Genomic DNA, 16,765 nt, shown 5'->3' on the forward strand with positions numbered 1-16,765 from the left:
CTACATGAGTAGAACACAGCCCATTAGTTCAGACAATTCTAAAACCACAAAAAAAGCGTATCCCACCACACACTACCCTGAGACATGTCAATCACAATCATGAAACACGATTTATTTTGTTAACCCTTTGAGGGCCGATTTTTGTTATTACTGATTTAAATTCTTCGGGTGAATCTATTTCGAGAAAAAATTTTCGTAATTTTTTTAGGGTGACCATAAAGTGACAAAAAAATTGTTTGTGTTGTTACATACATGTGGTTTATTCATGAGTAACACAAAAATTCTAAATAAAAACGAGAGTAACAATCCGGCTCCTTCTGAAGAATTGAAATAATATAGACATCAGTTTCACGGGCGCAAAAAGCCAGCCGCTGTACGCCAGCTGCACGCTGCAAGCCGCTGCACGCGAGCGCGCGGCCGGATGCACGAGCGGCAGACAGCGCACCACTCCTATAAAATACAAAAAAAAAAACGAGAAAAGAGCCTCATCAGTTTCGCAGGCGGCCTTGGTCTGTGACAGGCGCAAGGAGCAAGAGGCACCCGGTGGGCGTAAGGGGCCTTAGGTGGGCGATACCCAGCGCGCCCCCTCGTTACCGGATGCGCAAGCGATAGCTGTCGCGACGCTGAAGTAAATCATAACAAAATAAAAAGAAGAGCCATCGGCGCAAGAAAAAAATTTGACGCATTTCCGAAGTGGGCAGCACATGCCAAGCAAGAGAAGTTGGCGAGCACTTTTTAAACATACAAGCGATGACGTACATATACGTTATTGACCATTTTGAAGGCGTTTGCGGAGGACGTTTATGTACGTCCGTGCCCCTGAAAGGGTTAATCTGGGACTCACATCTGCACCACCCCCAAGAGGCAAGACAGGCCAAAGTCACCCTTCTCCACAACAAACCAGACGCCTGACACACTGCCCGCCCTGCTCACGCCCTGGCTGTTGTCAGCTCCAGCTCTGCTACCATCAACCCTCCCCCCCACACAGCTTCCTCCGTCTGCGTGGCCTGTTACTGTATTGGCGGTGAGATCTTTGAGTGGCGCCCCCTGGCTCTGACGTCGGCTTAGGGATTCGCGCCGCTGTCGTCTGCTACACTCCGCTTGTGAGGGGCAACAGTGCCTGGGCTAGAAATCGCCCGCTTCGTTGCTGTAGTGCGTTAAACAGCGTATTTCTAGCGACTCAGTTATTTTGCCAGCTTCTGACGCACCTGAATAATTTGAAGCTGTATCCCCCGCAAGTTTGCAACACACGAAGAGATAGAGAACAACTTCCTTCAGAGTATCGGTCAGAAGATCGTGTGTAACTCGTCCTTTCTTGCTTATTCGCGAGGATCAGCGATCAGAGCTTCTCGATAAGTATTCAAAATGCGTAGGCTTCCCTGCAGTATTTTTGAGATGCTCCTATGAAGACTCAACAGTCTAATACTACGTACCAAGCAGCGGCCTCTACACACTCATCGCACAGCAGGAAATAAAGCGGCTTTCTTCTGTTTCTTTCGTTGTTGTCTTGTATCGGGTTAATGTTTCTTGCTTTTTTTTCTGCCCAACGCATTAATTTTTCTGCGCCGTCACCAACTTCTTATTAGGAGGTTTCGGGATGTTTAGGAGCCTCACAAAGGTCGTGTGGATATTTCCTTCATTTTGTATGGCATACATTCCCTTCTTCACAAATTGGCTTTCATTACGGCTGCGTGCAAGAAGGTGCGTATCCGCAGCGTGCTTTGTTTATTCACATGCAAACACAATGAGAAGGTTTGTGCTACGCCACCGCGATCGCGCCCTAAACAACGTGGTCCACAGTACTCGAAGGCGGCTTTTGTGCTCCGAATTTCTATCGTAATTATATCGTTATCATAACGAACTGACTCTCAACTCGAACAATGATGACATGATTACGGTGTTGAAGGCATGGTATACTCGCTAACTAACGTAATAAATAGTATACCTGCATATATTACAAGACTCGAAACCGAAGAAGAATTCCAAGTAGCTCTTTATTGCTTTTCAACCCTTCCAGGCACGAAGAACAAATCCTATTGTACTCGGGATGGCGTTCTATGATTTGAAGAAAATTACTTTTACTCTCTTGTCCTGGACTGAGGACCCGGCCCACTAACCAGATCGATTTAATTGTTAAACAAAGTTTTCCCCTCCTCCCCTTACTCCTCCTCCTCCTCTTGAGTGCAGTTTTCCTACAACGTATACCCGAATATCGGGAAGATATGGCTGTGCAAAATGTTCCGAAATATCCCTCCAGGTCTTAACAAACATATATGTGTTACTATGAATTTAAAGAAGACGTGACTCGTTTTGCTCAATAAACCTCCATACTGGTTAGATGCCTGGTATAGAATCAGCATTTGCAACTCAACCTACAGTTTTTGCAGTCTATAGTGCATGTCGGCAAACTTTCATGCATGGAGGAAAGAATACTCAGGAGAGGCCCCTAGCACCCCAATGCATTGCAAAAAGTGTGGAGGAAGTCACGTGATTTTTCTTGAGCCCATGGACAATGTTGCTTACTTGTTTACAACTGCGGCGGCCAAATTTGGGCAAATAGAACGGACAAAATTTTAAGGCGCTTGGTATGTGGCTGCTTCGCTACGCTTGCAAACCAGCGCAGTCACTACGACCAACGTTTTTAGATTAGGCCTGTTTGAAAACTCTGCCGTCTGAGGCGTCTGCGTTCGCCATCGCGCGAGCCTGTTGCTATGACGACGACAAACGCTACTTTGCCAGGCTTAAGAGCTGAAAAATCGTCCTTCTATCTCAGAAACGAAGGCCGTTTTTCGATTGAAACTTTGGGTGAGGGTTAGAATGGGCAAATTGAAAGCGAAATCAACAGCGTAGAAGATGACATCGCACCGAGGAATTAGCGACGAAGCTGTTTTCGCTTCGAAGCGGGAGGGCAGGGCGACGCCATGTTAGTTAAATCAAACCGGAGACAGCAAAGGGTGATGGGATAGAGTTCTGGGCACGGAGCAAGATAAACAGGAGCGCCGACTTCGCTCTCTCCTGCGGGCTCTTAATGTCCACCACTCGCGGAGCACAATGTAGATGGCGCGGCGAATGGTCAAGCGACCGGCGTTCCCGTGCGATGACGGGCGCGTTGGCGGAACGCATTCCGTCGGCTTTTGTCGTCTGCTTTGGCGACGGTAGTTTTGGGCACGGAGTGCTTTCGGCCTGCGCTGGCGCCGCTTCGCGTTCATTGCGCTCCTCCTTCGCACGGCTTGATTAACTTGTTCGACAGCACCTTCTGGGTAACACGAACCCGAAGGAATTGAGTGGTCATACGGCACGGCAAAGATACGTTAAGGATTGGCTTGCATGGCGGGAAAACAAAATGTAGAGCTCACATATAGACATATGGCTGCTATACAAACACTACCTTTTGCGCAGTGCTTGACGAAAATGTGGCTCCGTTTTGTAAATTTGTGAACACCAATTCGGGTGTGTTAACAGGTTTTACAAAAGGCGAAAGGAGCAACTGGTTCTGATCACTAGCGATTATAAAAGTTGCCGCAGCTTTCTCGCCGTTCCCCAACTTACGTCCGAAACAGAGTGTGCCTAGAACACGGACCGGCACTCCCACGCTCATCAGAAAATAACAGAAACGCGATAACATCAACCGCGGCTGCCCGCGACGTAGCAATCTGCTCAAGATCGAGGCCCTGACAGTGCGGTCTTTTCACAGGCCTTCATTTCACGATATTTGAATTCGTCCGGACCCTATATCTCTGTGATGATGACTCGCTAAAAGAAAAGGTTTGACGAGCCGGTTGTTTTGCTGGTCAGCCGCTTAAAGAAAGAAAAAAAAAAAAAACGCCGGGAACCCTCGTAGGCCAAAAATTGGAGCCATACAAATCGCAGCATTTTATTTGGAGTCCACGGCGTTATCGACGAGACAACACGACCGTAGAGCGACAGTGAACATCGGGCGGTAAGTTGCGGTATGAGTTACAATGAAGGTTGCGTTTGATATTCTTGGGTGCCTTATCAAGATGACAGTGTTTTTGTATACTTATTACAATAGGGCAGCCGTCCAATTCAGTCATTGGCACAGAAATGTGTGTCTCATTGCCGTTTGCCGATGGAGACTTCGGGCGACCCTTGTAAGCGTTGTTCGTGCGCAGAAGCGGCATAAATAATTAAGCAGGCGTCCGGAGAGCGGGCCAACAACAGAGGGTAATTTTTGCGCTGCATCGGTTTGTCGTAAGCAGAATCACGCTAGACTGCATGTTGTGGCGTTTCATATTACTCTTGCTTAATTGGTGCTTCTGAAGTCGTCGTTCAGTTGCGTCTTACATCTGCTGGGTTAGTACAATATATTTAGCTGGTCATCATGATGTCAGAATAAACGCCCCCTGATAAGGAATAAGCGATCGCCACGTATGCGGTGGCGTGCGATTATCTGCGCCGTCTATTCTGCGCACGGGTGTTTAAATTCCGCGCGTGCAGGCATTCCTCCTGCATAGTAGGAGAGGCATACGACAGACGTCGTTGCGAAAGAAAAGACGCCTCTGGGGAGAGCGAAGAAGCGAAGAGCCATGTACAGAGGCACAGCGGCGAGAGGGCAAACGAAGGAGGAAGAAAGCAAAGGGAAAGCTGGGCGGCCGGCGGCGCGTGGACATTATCGGCCCGAGCAAAAGATTTTTTCTGGGCCACAGTCGGCGCTCCTCTTTATATCTTGCTCCGTGGTTCTGGGCTCCGTGGGCTCAAGTCATGGCGGGACTCGGCTTCACAAATGTGACGTCAGGGCCTCTCCTAACCTTTTCTTTCCTCCATGCTTTCATGCCTTGACAACGTAAAGTGATGTGACAAAACGCGTTCGAGCGTTCGGCAAGGTTGCAAAAGCTGTTTTACCTTACATATGATTACCGGGAATCGTGATGCGTTCTGCCAAAGCCGACAGCCCTGAAGGCCTAGAATTTGTTTTGGTCTTCCATATTCGCTGTTGTCGGTAGCAGCTGACTGTTCCTTTTGTTCGAATGCTTACATGAGAAGCTGACGCCTAGCTCCGACTCTTCGCGCTCCGCACAGGACCGGCTTCGCAAGGAATGGGGTGGCGCCAGCAATGTTTCTCCCGTAGCGGTATCCAAAACTATACTTTATTTGACACCATGAGCTAGTGTATGCGATTTTAAGCCTATTATTATGATAAAAAGTTACCCACACGCCAATTCTGGTGCGGACAAGCATCAGACGTTGACCGAGCGCAAAGAAACAGCAGGGTGAGCGATCCTGAGTGAAGCAGACGACAAATGCGAGAATCCCTAAGCTGACGTCACGGAGGCGCGCTTCGCAGTGCCGCCTGTGTTCGCGCTCACCGCCAATAGACCCCATCTCGCGCCATTACCGCTCAAGACCCTGGCCTCAATCCTTCCCCTCTTCCAGACTCAAGAGAAACGAGACCGCTGCCCACAATCTTGCACTCAGTGCACTTTCGTCAACAAAAGAGGACCACTCCACAATGTGCCCTTCCCAATACACTGAAATCTTGTATAACCATAGCCAACTCCAACTTGAACACCTATGCTCAATAAATGTTTCTCAATCAATAAAAACAAAAACAGGGACACAAAGATGTGAAATACAATATGTGCCCATTTCTGGTGCAACATGGTTTCAGAAATTGCTTGCCGGCGTCCGATACACAAGGAAGTCTGGCACAAGCACTGGCAGTACAATGCACAAACTGCAACTGATGGCTTTCCCTTTAACAAAGCAGTTAGGTGAATCCGTGCGGCACAAGTGTCAACCTGCTGCAGCTGCTACCAAAGGATAGTGGGAGCGTTGGAAGCCAACTTGGCTCTGCCAGGTGCTTTACGAAAGGCTCAGAAAAACAGAGGAAGCCAAAGTCTCCAATCATGAAGAGAAAATGCCTTTACTTCATTTTATCTGCCTGAACAAGCTATTAAGAACATAAATCCAAAATAGTACTTTCACAATTCACTGCTTATAGAATTGAGGACACGCCTTTCAAATATTTGTTCTGAGGCATATCTAAAGCAAACATGCGATACTATCAGTCGGCAGCGTAACTAGCAGCGACGCCATGTTAACAACATTTGAGAGTGAAACGCTCTTTGTGTATATTATTTTTTCCAGCTGTAAGCCCAACATTTAAAAATAATGCAACCTTTAGTGGTTGCCATAAACAGTTCTCCATCCCCGTGACCAGCAGCGCCCCACTTCAGAAGTCAGAAAGCCATTGCAGCAGAACTCAGACCTACTGGCTGTTTGCACACAGTTTCCCTTCTGAAGTTCCTGTTCTTTTTCCGAATTCTTTTCTGAATCTTACTTTTGTCGTACCTGTGGGAACAAAGCCACTCAAGAAAAAAAAAGGGGGGTTACCCCGCCTGTTTTTTCAACTTGCGGCCACGAGGCCGGCCTGTATTGGAGTCAGATACCTTGCCCACTCAACCACAGACGTAAAGGGCATGTGTGCTAAAAAAGGCGGCATAAAAACCGCTGGTCCATTTTGTTTTCACAAGTTCTTACCTACACAGTGATTTAATCGCCAAATTAGTGCTGAGCGCTCATGCAGTCAGCCATAGGCGAGCATGTCAAATAGACAAAACAACATTTGCAGCATAGCTTACTGCAGAAAAGCAATTTAACTGCATGATGGCGGGGCTTGGTGACACGCTGTATCACTGCTTCTTGCTCGTTATTTTTGCGCTTGGACAGTAAAAGGTGAAAGACTTTAATTTCCAACTACCGTACTTGAACTTCCTTCGACACATGCTGAAGCAGTAAATTCCCACTTTAAGGGGACGTGCTCCTCCAAACAACTTTTTTTTTAATAATGAAGTTAGGAGGCTGAAATTTTCACAGCTTATAGAGATTGAGCTCCTCTGGTCATATATGTAATCAGATTTTGAATAGCTGCTCCGGATAAAATGTTACGCAGCATGACTTTCAGAAAAATGGCTTTTTTGTGCACACTTTTTTTTTATAGTAAAAATTTTTTCTGAAACTTTTAAAATAGCCTAGGTGGTTCCTTATGAACTGCAGAGTGCACAAATCTACCTAAAAAAGCCTCATCATCATTTTTCTCACCACGAAAAAAAAATGACTGGTAGTGTGCCTTTTTTTGTTCTGTATATTTTTGTTTTATGACCGCCAGAAATATCTAAGGACACAAATTGCATAATGAACAAGATTTGTGCACTCTACGTGTTATAATGAACATTTGTGCAAAATTTCATCCTGATACGACAACTTTAACTGGGAAAATAAGTGTGCACAAACTCAGAAAACGGACAAAAACAACAAGCTGAGAAAAACGCAATTGAAAGTTTATTTCTTTGGCAGATTCAGAAATTCTTGCTCGAACAACATGAAATTTGGTGGGGATACAGTCTGAAATGTCCACATTGAGGTACTAAAACTAGAATGCTCCTGCTGCATAAGTTGCACCCTCACGGTTTTTGCTGGGGTAGTCCTTGGTGTGGGACCGTTTCACCAGGCTGCGGCAATGGGGGCTAGCCTTAGCAGTCAGCTTTGCACACATCTGCCTGACCCTCCGCTGGTCACTTGCATTGCTTAGTCTGACCAGTTCTTCTGAAGGGAAGATTCCCAGTTCTTGGAGAACTTGCTCAAAGCTAGTGTGGCCTCTGTTGAACCACAACCCTGTGAGGGCAGTGGCAGTCTCCACTTCAGTGAACTGCAGGTTGTACGATAGCGTCCTGTGCCAGATGCGCAGTGCTGCTTCCGTCTCCATGGCATGGGATGAGCAGTCAACATTTTTTTCACACACAAGAGGCATGAAAGGCTTGCCACACTTCCTCCTCTTGCTCATCAAGCTTTTGGTGGCAGCTACAAGTACAAGTAGTTTGACAGCACCTCAAAATCCAGGCAGAGACCAGTGTCAAGAGAAATGGCAGTGCTGTTGTGTCTCGTGTCTTTGCTTCTGCCAAGTACCATCAAAAATCACACTGAGGTCAGTCTGACCAGCTTGCAACGCAGTTGCTTGCCTTGCTTCAGCAAGGTTGTCAGAGACGCCTTTTGTGGCCGCAACATGAACTTTCTTGGCAGTGTTGTAGAACGTCTTTTGATGCTGTGGTTTTGGTAGACCAAGAATGGCACAAAACCTGCATAGCTGATCGTGTCCGATGCCAACCGCACGTGCAGCGAGTACCGCTTTCACATTGACGGCGAAACTATCACGGGGAGGCCGCAAACCGGAACTGCAGAGTTCCGGTTTGCGGCCTCCGCGACCGACGGCGGCAGCGCGCTGCGACGAGTAAACAGAAGAAATCACTCCCGAAGCCACTCCCGCAGGGCACTTCTCGTTTTTGCACTTCAGTTCCAGTACCGATGCGAGGCCCTTCCGCTTGTTCGCAACCTCGACTACGACGAGTTCGCACTTCCCGCACGTCGCGCACACGGCGGCACTCAAGGTCAGTCAGAGCGCCGACTCCACAGATAACTGCACCGCTCCCGTGGCTGGCTGTCTCCTCACCTTGGAAGGCTGCCGACTTCTTCTCCGATGCGCTTATAAAGTCGATATCTTCGCTGATAAAATCAGCCCCGCCTGGTAGAGCCGCGCTTGCAACGCTTGAAGGCCCGGCGCCGTTAGGCCTCACGGTGCCGGTCGTGCCGGCATTGGCCGTGGTCGTCACAATGCTGCGCCGCTTGCGCTTTCCTTTGTACCGGCATGAAGTACGCTGCTTCCGGCGACAAAAGTCACGCTTCTCCTCACCGTTCACGATTAAAAACACACGATAAGGAAATAGAAAAGATAGCGCGAAGTAGCGAACGGAACGATGCGGGCGATGGGGGCTCACAAGCGGCAAGAGCCAATGGCGGTCCCGCTTTCGCGTCACGTGATTTAAATGCCCAGTGGGAGCTCGCAAAACAAGCGGGAAGAAACATTTTTTTTTTTTTTTTTACGCGGAGATACGAAGCTGGCGAGCGGCTCAATCGAGAGAAGAAGGCTTGATCTACCTCTCTCAAGTGACCAAAATGGCGGCGAGCCACGCTGCCGTGCGGAATAAATTCTCAAACCTGGCCGAAATTTGGTTTGATTGCGCGATTTCTTGGGTCACCGCGAGTCATTCAGACACATTTTTCACTAAGTTCTCGTTCGTATTTCGTTTTCATTTTTTTACCCATGAAAGAAGGATAGTCAAAGATGCTAATGCAAGGGAAAACAAAAAATCGGTATATTTCGAAAAAATCGCGTTTTTTCGACCCGCGTGTCCCCTTAAGGGGGGACGCGGGTCTTATAATGGCCAGAAATGGCCGAAATGTCGATTTTGAGAAAATCTAATTTTTGGAATAATTGTACCTTCAAGCACCTGCCTTCGAAATATTAACGCTAAATACCATCGGGAAATACTCTAAAATCATGTTTTGAAACGCCTCAGGGGCCACGAATTGCCCCGAATCGGGCAAAAGTTGTTTCAAATTCCTGCGCGCGCCGCGGGCGAAGCAGCCGACCGATCGCTGCCGTCTTGGTCTTATTTTGAAGCTTGTTTCTTTGTGCGCATTTTGCGACATCTCAAAATGGTGTCGCTTGAGTAGAACGACCGCCCTTGCTAGTTTTCCGAAGGTGCCTTCTGGGCCGCCGATTGGCTGCAGCGTGCGCGGTTTGAGTTCGTCTGACACCTCCCATTGGTCGGCAACCCTGCTACGTCAGTTTTTTTTTTTTTTTTTTTTCCCCGCCATCATGGCGTCTGCTACGCGCGTCTGACGGAGTCTGCTCTTCTGGCACAGCACTGGCTTAGAGTAGTTTTGCTAGACATTTTTGCGGTTTCTTCAGATTCTTTCATCGCACACATTCGTGACTGATGCCAGGAGACGCACGTTTGAAGAGGACAACCCGTCATGCTTACGGGAAGCGAAAGCGTCATCCACCCGCGTAGTGCGACTTCGGGCCGCTTGACTCAGCTGGATGAAAATTGTTCGCCGCCTCGTATTGTTTCGCCTGTCCCATCGCTTGACCAACTACTTCGGGAATCCAGACCTCGTCCAAGTACGTCTTGTAGACTTGACACAAGATATTACACGGTGGAGGAGATCGCCGCACGTGCGGAACACGCAGACGAGGTCAAGCGCGGCATACAGACCAAATCACCAATGCAGCGGAAATTCGACCTCCTTGAAGTGGATCTGGCGCACTCGGCGGTAGAATCCGGCACAGATTTTGTCTTAGTGGATATGGCAATGCTGAAAGACCTTTTTGCGCACGTTGTGTGCGGCAAGTGTGGGCTGGCAGCGCCAGATTTGAGACGGCTGACAGGCAGTACGGACTCGCCGTGAGGCTCCAGGTGATGTACTCGGTTTACGAACATCGTGTGGAGTGTTTTTCGTCACCAAGGACCAAAGGATCTGGCAACATCACTCCTTTAGAGGAAAACATAACGGCCTTGAAAAGTATTCAAAGCATCGGAAAGGGGGCGTCTACCCTGTCGGATTTTTGTGCTGGGATGAACCTATCCCACAAAGGCTAGCCTACACCTTAAGACGTTCCAAGTGCACTTGAAAAAAAAGTGGTCCAGGTTTGCGAGGACACTGCAGCAGCCTCTGAAGGAGATAGATAGCTAGTGTGTATGTCGTCAAGGGCTTGTACAGGGACCTTGCTCAGCCGCCAAACATTGATGTCATGTTTGATGGCACGTGGATGACCAGGCGACGGTCTTCACACATTGGAGTGGTACAGCAAGCCTTCTGCAACTTGTAACACCCCCCTCCCACTTAAAACTTCAGTATTGCGAAATCAAAACTCAGTGTTTTGTCACAGGATCGCCCGAACGTTTCCTGCCATACTGCCATAGGCCAACAAAGCTTGCCCTTCGGCTACTTTTTTTTTTCTCAAAAACATCACGTCGTTTGACCCCTGTATCCTCTCTGCCCTGTATTTGACCCTTGTATCCTCTCAAACTTCCTGCGCAAAAACCACAACTAAAATAGCCTGACCAAAGAACAAAAAAAAAAAAAAAAAGAGGGCATCTGAAGCAAGTTTCACCCCTCCCTCCTCCGCCGTACCCAATATTCTGGGTACCAAAGTGCACTGTAGTGAATGATGCCAGTTTACAAAGGACTGTTGCAGTTTTCACAACGCCAGCGAGACTACACCAAATTTCACAACGCCAGCAAGACGCCAACCGATTTGAAGTCGATAAATTTTGCTGAATTCCTGATGGTGTACGTTACTTGGCCTCTGGCATCTCCAGTTGTAGTTGACATTTTTGGAATCCAAAGACAGATTTGGGAATGGGAAGAACATGTCTTTGTTATAGGGAAATACTGCAGTTACACTACTGACCGTTCATTTCATAACACATGGCCAAACTTCAAATGCAGTTTTCTCAGTTTCATATTTTTGGTCATTTACGTCAGCCTTACGCAGCTTTTTGGAAACTTTTTTGCTTCATAAGGTTAATCTTGGTACCATTTTTTTCAGTACAACATGAGGTACCCGATGATATTCTTCGTTTTTTTATTTAGGTCATGCATAAATAATGACTTACAGTTATCTTGATGAGCCAAAATACTGAATACCGCCGTCTTTTATACTTGACATTTTTTTTCGGTGCCATGACATAGAGAAAAACGAAGAATGTCATCGGGTATGGGAACTCTCTGGCTATCAATTCATGTAATAAAAAGCTACAAAATGCAATGCAAAAGCTCATTAAAGCTGCGTAAGAAATTACCCAATTACGGTTTAGACTTTGCCTGATAACTTTCAAACTAACAGCAGCAGCTCAAATATAATTGCATATTTGAAATCTACAGAGAAAAGTACATTTGTGTGCAAATTTTCACAAGTTTCTACCCATAAATAAAAAAGTTAGTTTTAAGACCCTCATCCCCCCTTAAGCTTTTAGTCCTATCTCATCAGGTCAAGAAGTTCACATCTGCGTCACTCACATTACAGGCTACATGAGCAGACATTGGCCAGCTTTCGCGAGAATAGCGGCAAGAACGACAGTTTAGATTAGTAGAAAACAGCGTAAACAATTTACAAATATACCCAATTTGCGTCAAACAATGGTTACAGCGCCACTAGCCCTATGTTGTGCCATGGCCGGTCTGGACCTGCGCTGGGCGCCGCTCGCTGCATCCAGAGCGGCCGTGGTTGTGCAGACAAGGGGGCGCTCTGACTGGCTTCTTAACATGACATCACTTCACCACTTGAGGAGGAAAGCCTCGGTGAAACCGTAATTGCATTTTTTTAGCCATTTGCCGATATTGTGCAACGAAAAAGCTATACATAGTTTGTATGTCAGGGGTCCACAGTTCTAAATACCCACACACACCATTTTTTTTTTTTTAATTTCTTCATGGCTCCTTTAACACTTTCCTGCCCGCAGGAAAAGCAGTGATTTTGGTTGGTCTAGCAATTGAAAAAAATATAAGTGGTATTGAATTGTAGAACCGTAAATTCCCTTTGCACTCAATTGTTTCAAACAGGAGTTTTTATTTGAAAAAGAAAAAGAAGAAGAAAGAAGGTATACAGAAAAGTCTTGGGACAAATAAGCAAAAACATCTGTATTGCTACACACAGAAAAAAACAAAAAAATGAAGATACCTCGTGGAAACTGCCCAGCGTCCCCGGCCAACATCTGTCAAGCCAAGCATAACCATTTATGTAGATTGGCCAATCTTGGCCAAAAAACCTCGTGTTCACCGTAACTGTGGCAACACCTGCTCGGATCGAGAAAGACACGTAATAGCGTGTGCCCCTCCAAGGTGATGTCCAATGATTAACACTTCCAAAAAAATGAAGCAAGCTCCCACTTGCAGCAACAATTATGGAGTAAAGGTTGTGGCAGCAGCGAAGAAGAAGCAAATCGGCTGCAATGGAGGACTTAAACCTTCGTAATGGTCGTGAAGGTTGCGCACAGCATTGCTGCCTTCAAGTTGTACGCGTTAGTGTGAGCAGCCTTCATTTTTTGCGAGTTCGATATAACCGAGTTTGACTGTATTTGATTCAAATTCGAATATTTCAGTACCCACACGGCCTAGACGTGCCTAGACGTCAAAAACGTGCCTAGACGTCAAAAAGATCAGCATAGGTGGGAGAGGAGTTTCCTCTCTTCCTTTTAGCGGCTGCACGTGTCCTGCCAGGGGGGCAAGTGCCATGCCGGCAGAGAGGGAGAGGGCACTAATGTACGCTTGCTCCCCACTGCCTCCCACTGACCGCCCTTCATGCCTGGCCAGTTGGTCTTGTACTGAAGGTCCACGTTGCTGCCGGCCACTCCTGCGTCTTGCATGCTCTCGGCTGTTCTCAGTGGTGCAGTTCGACGGAGCTAGGTCGCCGTAAGAACCGCCACCCTGCAGGGGTTCGGCTAGCACATCTGCATGTCCATCATTTGTTCTAAACGAAGCCCCACAAGAAATGGAACAAGAAAAACTAGGCACCAACACCATACCTGCCAACTTAGCAACATGAAAATTCCGGAGACGGCAGGGGGGGAGGAATGGGGGGAGGATTTTTGTTTTTTTTTTTTTTTTTTTTTTTTTGCAAATTACTGAGACTGGAAACACTGACATCCGAAAGGGGTAAGGATGTTTATTTTGAGCTGCTTTGTTCTTTCCACGAGGTCACGAGCCACGGAAACTCAGCTGTGTACCAGTCCAGAAATACCTGCAAGTACTTCTCCTTTGCTTTTGACAGTGCCATCTGCCTTACAACAGATTCCTTCACCGTGCTTACAACTGAACTCGGGAAAACATGCACCTGACGCCTAGGCAGGCGGCGTAGGCCTAGCGTACAAAATGCGCTCGCACTTTCTCCAAACTTGGTTGTGCTCTAAACAACGACTCCTATAGCAAGATGCCTGCCTGCCGCGTTCATGAAAGACCTGTTTTCAGTGGTGGTAGCCAGCGATCCTTGTGGAGGTCGCTCGCAACAGATTTCCGCACACACGGCCACGACCGCCTTGATCGGCGCCGCCGCCGTGGCGCGCATGCCCCCCTTCCACCGAACCAGCCAATCTCCATTGGCAGTTGGCAATCCAAAGTGGCCGGCTTTGCTACAAATTTCACGTTGACAACAAGCCGCATTAACGCAGACATTCTTCGTGCCAAACGCTCCGTGCCAATCAACGCTTCGTGCCAAAACTATGTGTTGAACGTCAGCTACGACAGACAGACGCGAAAGTTGTGGTTCGTTTTCCCTCGCCTTCTTTCGGTACGGTGGCGAACGCATCTCGCGGCCGGCCTCTGCCCAGATGCGTGGTACTCTGTAGCAGTCTATAGTGCCTAGAATATACTTAGCGGTACTCTACGGTATGGTTACAATAAACTCGAAGTTTTGTGGCGAGTGCTCTCCCGCAGCACCACAACTGTCGCAGCAGGAAAGACTCACATACGCGTGTGATTAAAAAAAAAAGCGGCTCTACTATGGTGGCCACTTTTCGGGAAATTCGAGATAGCTTTCGTACAATCGGGAGATTAGGTCAAAATTCGGGAGTCTCCCGGACAATTCGGGAGAGTTGGCAGGTATGCACCACCCACAGAAAAGTGCCCCTTCCCACAAGTCTAGGAAATTTTCCCAACCTAGCTCGCCTATCCACCCCATTGATTGATTGTAGGGTTTAACGCGCCGACGCAACGCAGGCGATGAGGCGCGCCGTAGTGGAGGGCTACGGATTATTTTGACCACCTGGGATCTTTATCGTGCGCCGAAATCTCGTACACACGGGCGTTTTTGCTTTTCGCCTCCATCAGAAAAGCGGCCGCCGCGGCCAGGAATCGAACCCGCGACCTCGTGCTCAGCAGCGCAACGCCTTAGCCACTGAGCCACCGCGGCGGGTCTATCCACCCCCATGGCCGGCAGCTCACATACATTGGTGTGCAAAAAACTGACTGGCCAGACGCAGTTTTTAGCAAACGTGGTGCCAGCCAGGGAGTAGGCAGCAGCAGCCGGCGGGCAGAGAAGTGCACTCACCCTCCTTGCCCCGGAACCGCTCCTGGTCGTATCTGTTGTACACTGACGGCTGGGGGATGGCCCGAACCGGGGTGGCCTGCAAGGAGCACCACCAGCACGCTGCAATCACTCACGATGGGCCCCAAAGCTGAGGCGACCTTCAGCTGTGCCTCACACACTGGCACACAATCTTTGCCTCTTCCCCCTGCTTCAGCACAACCATGCCCTCGCAGCAAGGGGGACAACCTACCATTCCACCATTTCCTGAAACAAATTAAACAAATGAAAGGAGAAATACAGCTACTGTGAAGCTGAGGAGTGACTACAACGACTGAATAAGGGCACATGCACCCAACTTCCTTGAAATTAATTCTGGTATGCAGTCGACGTTTGTTACGGTGAATCAGGCAACAGCAGACTTCTGGCTACAAGAGACAATTCCTGTTGGTTTCTTTGGTCCCCATGCATTTTGAGTGGAATCTACTCCGCATCTTAACAGACCCGGCTACAGCCGACTATCGGCTACAACCAACTAAATTTTGGGCAAAAATTGTTTTCACTGATTGTCAAAACCGTACTTTCGTGGGCCAGCATCTGATGTGCCTTTTCTTTGTTTATTCTGGCCACGAAACTACTATGTCTGGCAACATTTATGGCGTAGATCAAGACATTGGTGCAGACGAGCCAAGCCAGTGCCTAGGGCCTCTTTTTTGTTTTTCTTTTTTGTGCAACCACCAGCAGGGTAGTTGATTTCACTGTCAGATAAACAAGCATAATTAACGCTGTCGAACATGGCAAAAAACAGGCCGACATCGCAAAAGGACGGGCCTGTCTTAGCAGACGGTCTGCTCGACCGTCAACAACAAGGACGCTGCCGAAAAACGCGACTCTGGTGAGTTTAAAAAACAGCACTTTCGAATACGCTAAGTGGCGTACACGGAGGTTGAGTCTGCACTCGTCACAGTTTTTTATGTAATAATGAACTCGAGTTCAATGAAGTTTGGCATTTATTATTTTCACGCAGGCATCGTTCCCCTTTCATTTGATGAAAAAGGTAAAAAATGCCCCAAGAAGGGGTATGGTTCCTGAATCCACTCTGCAATCTGCCGGTGGCCGTGCAGAGTCCACAAGGTCCAACTTTCGAATTGCTCAGCTGTCCTTCATCCGATTATTTCATATAAGCTGTTTTACCGACCCGACTATGATCATTAAAAATGCGGAAGCTGCCTTGGGGAAACTTCAAACAGCAATCCGAATTGTTTCACGAACGGTTTCGGGTAAACCTGCCTTGTCACGAAGGCTTTGAAAAGAGCCTGGCTAATTCTGCTGGCCATGACTGATTTTTAACGGGGGGCATGGCTTTAGAAATCAACTTTTTCATTTCTTTGTGGATTGCGATGAAAATTGGCACAGCAACTGAAAATGCTTCTGTGATAACACCATGAAAATTTCAAAGTAATATTTTGAAAACTTTTTTATTTACTAATTTTTATTTCTGTTCCGCTTGTACTATAAGCTTGAGTGGCTAATAAAACACGATACAAAACTTGTCGAAGTGCTTTGCATTCCCAAATGAATGGATGAGGTCGTGACAGTCTTAGAATTTTGTTTACAACACAATGTTTTTTAGTTTTCAATTTTTTAGAGTTTAATGTATGACAGGCATGTCAACTGTGACCGATTAGTTGAATAACAAAATTACAAAAACCAAATCTGGGAAACCAAGAGTGTCCGACCTGAACTGTTCATCAAGGAATCTAATGCAAGAAACGGAATCAAAATAGACCCAGCGGTCACGAAGAAATCCCTGGAACAAGCGACACGGGTGGCAAAAAAAAAAATGTTTTGAGAAAACGGCTTCCGAAGTTGCAACATAGG

General features: G+C 47.4%; 1 protein-coding gene across 2 annotated transcripts in view; it reads right to left on the reverse strand.

Annotated features, from left to right (window-relative positions):
- The window catches only part of LOC144175960 (parafibromin-like), a 124,354-nt gene that overhangs the window by 81,207 nt on the left and 26,382 nt on the right, over positions 1-16,765 (reverse strand). For both annotated transcript variants that reach the window (XM_077705049.1, XM_077705041.1), the window contains one exon: positions 14,909-14,984. In XM_077705049.1, coding sequence (XP_077561175.1) covers positions 14,909-14,984 — 76 coding nt within the window. The remainder of the gene's footprint in view (positions 1-14,908; positions 14,985-16,765) is intronic.

Source organism: Haemaphysalis longicornis, unplaced genomic scaffold (assembly GCF_048455015.1).
Source record: "Haemaphysalis longicornis isolate Haplotype H1 unplaced genomic scaffold, Haemaphysalis longicornis Haplotype H1 scaffold_1, whole genome shotgun sequence".
NCBI classification, from domain to species: Eukaryota; Metazoa; Arthropoda; class Arachnida; order Ixodida; family Ixodidae; genus Haemaphysalis; species Haemaphysalis longicornis.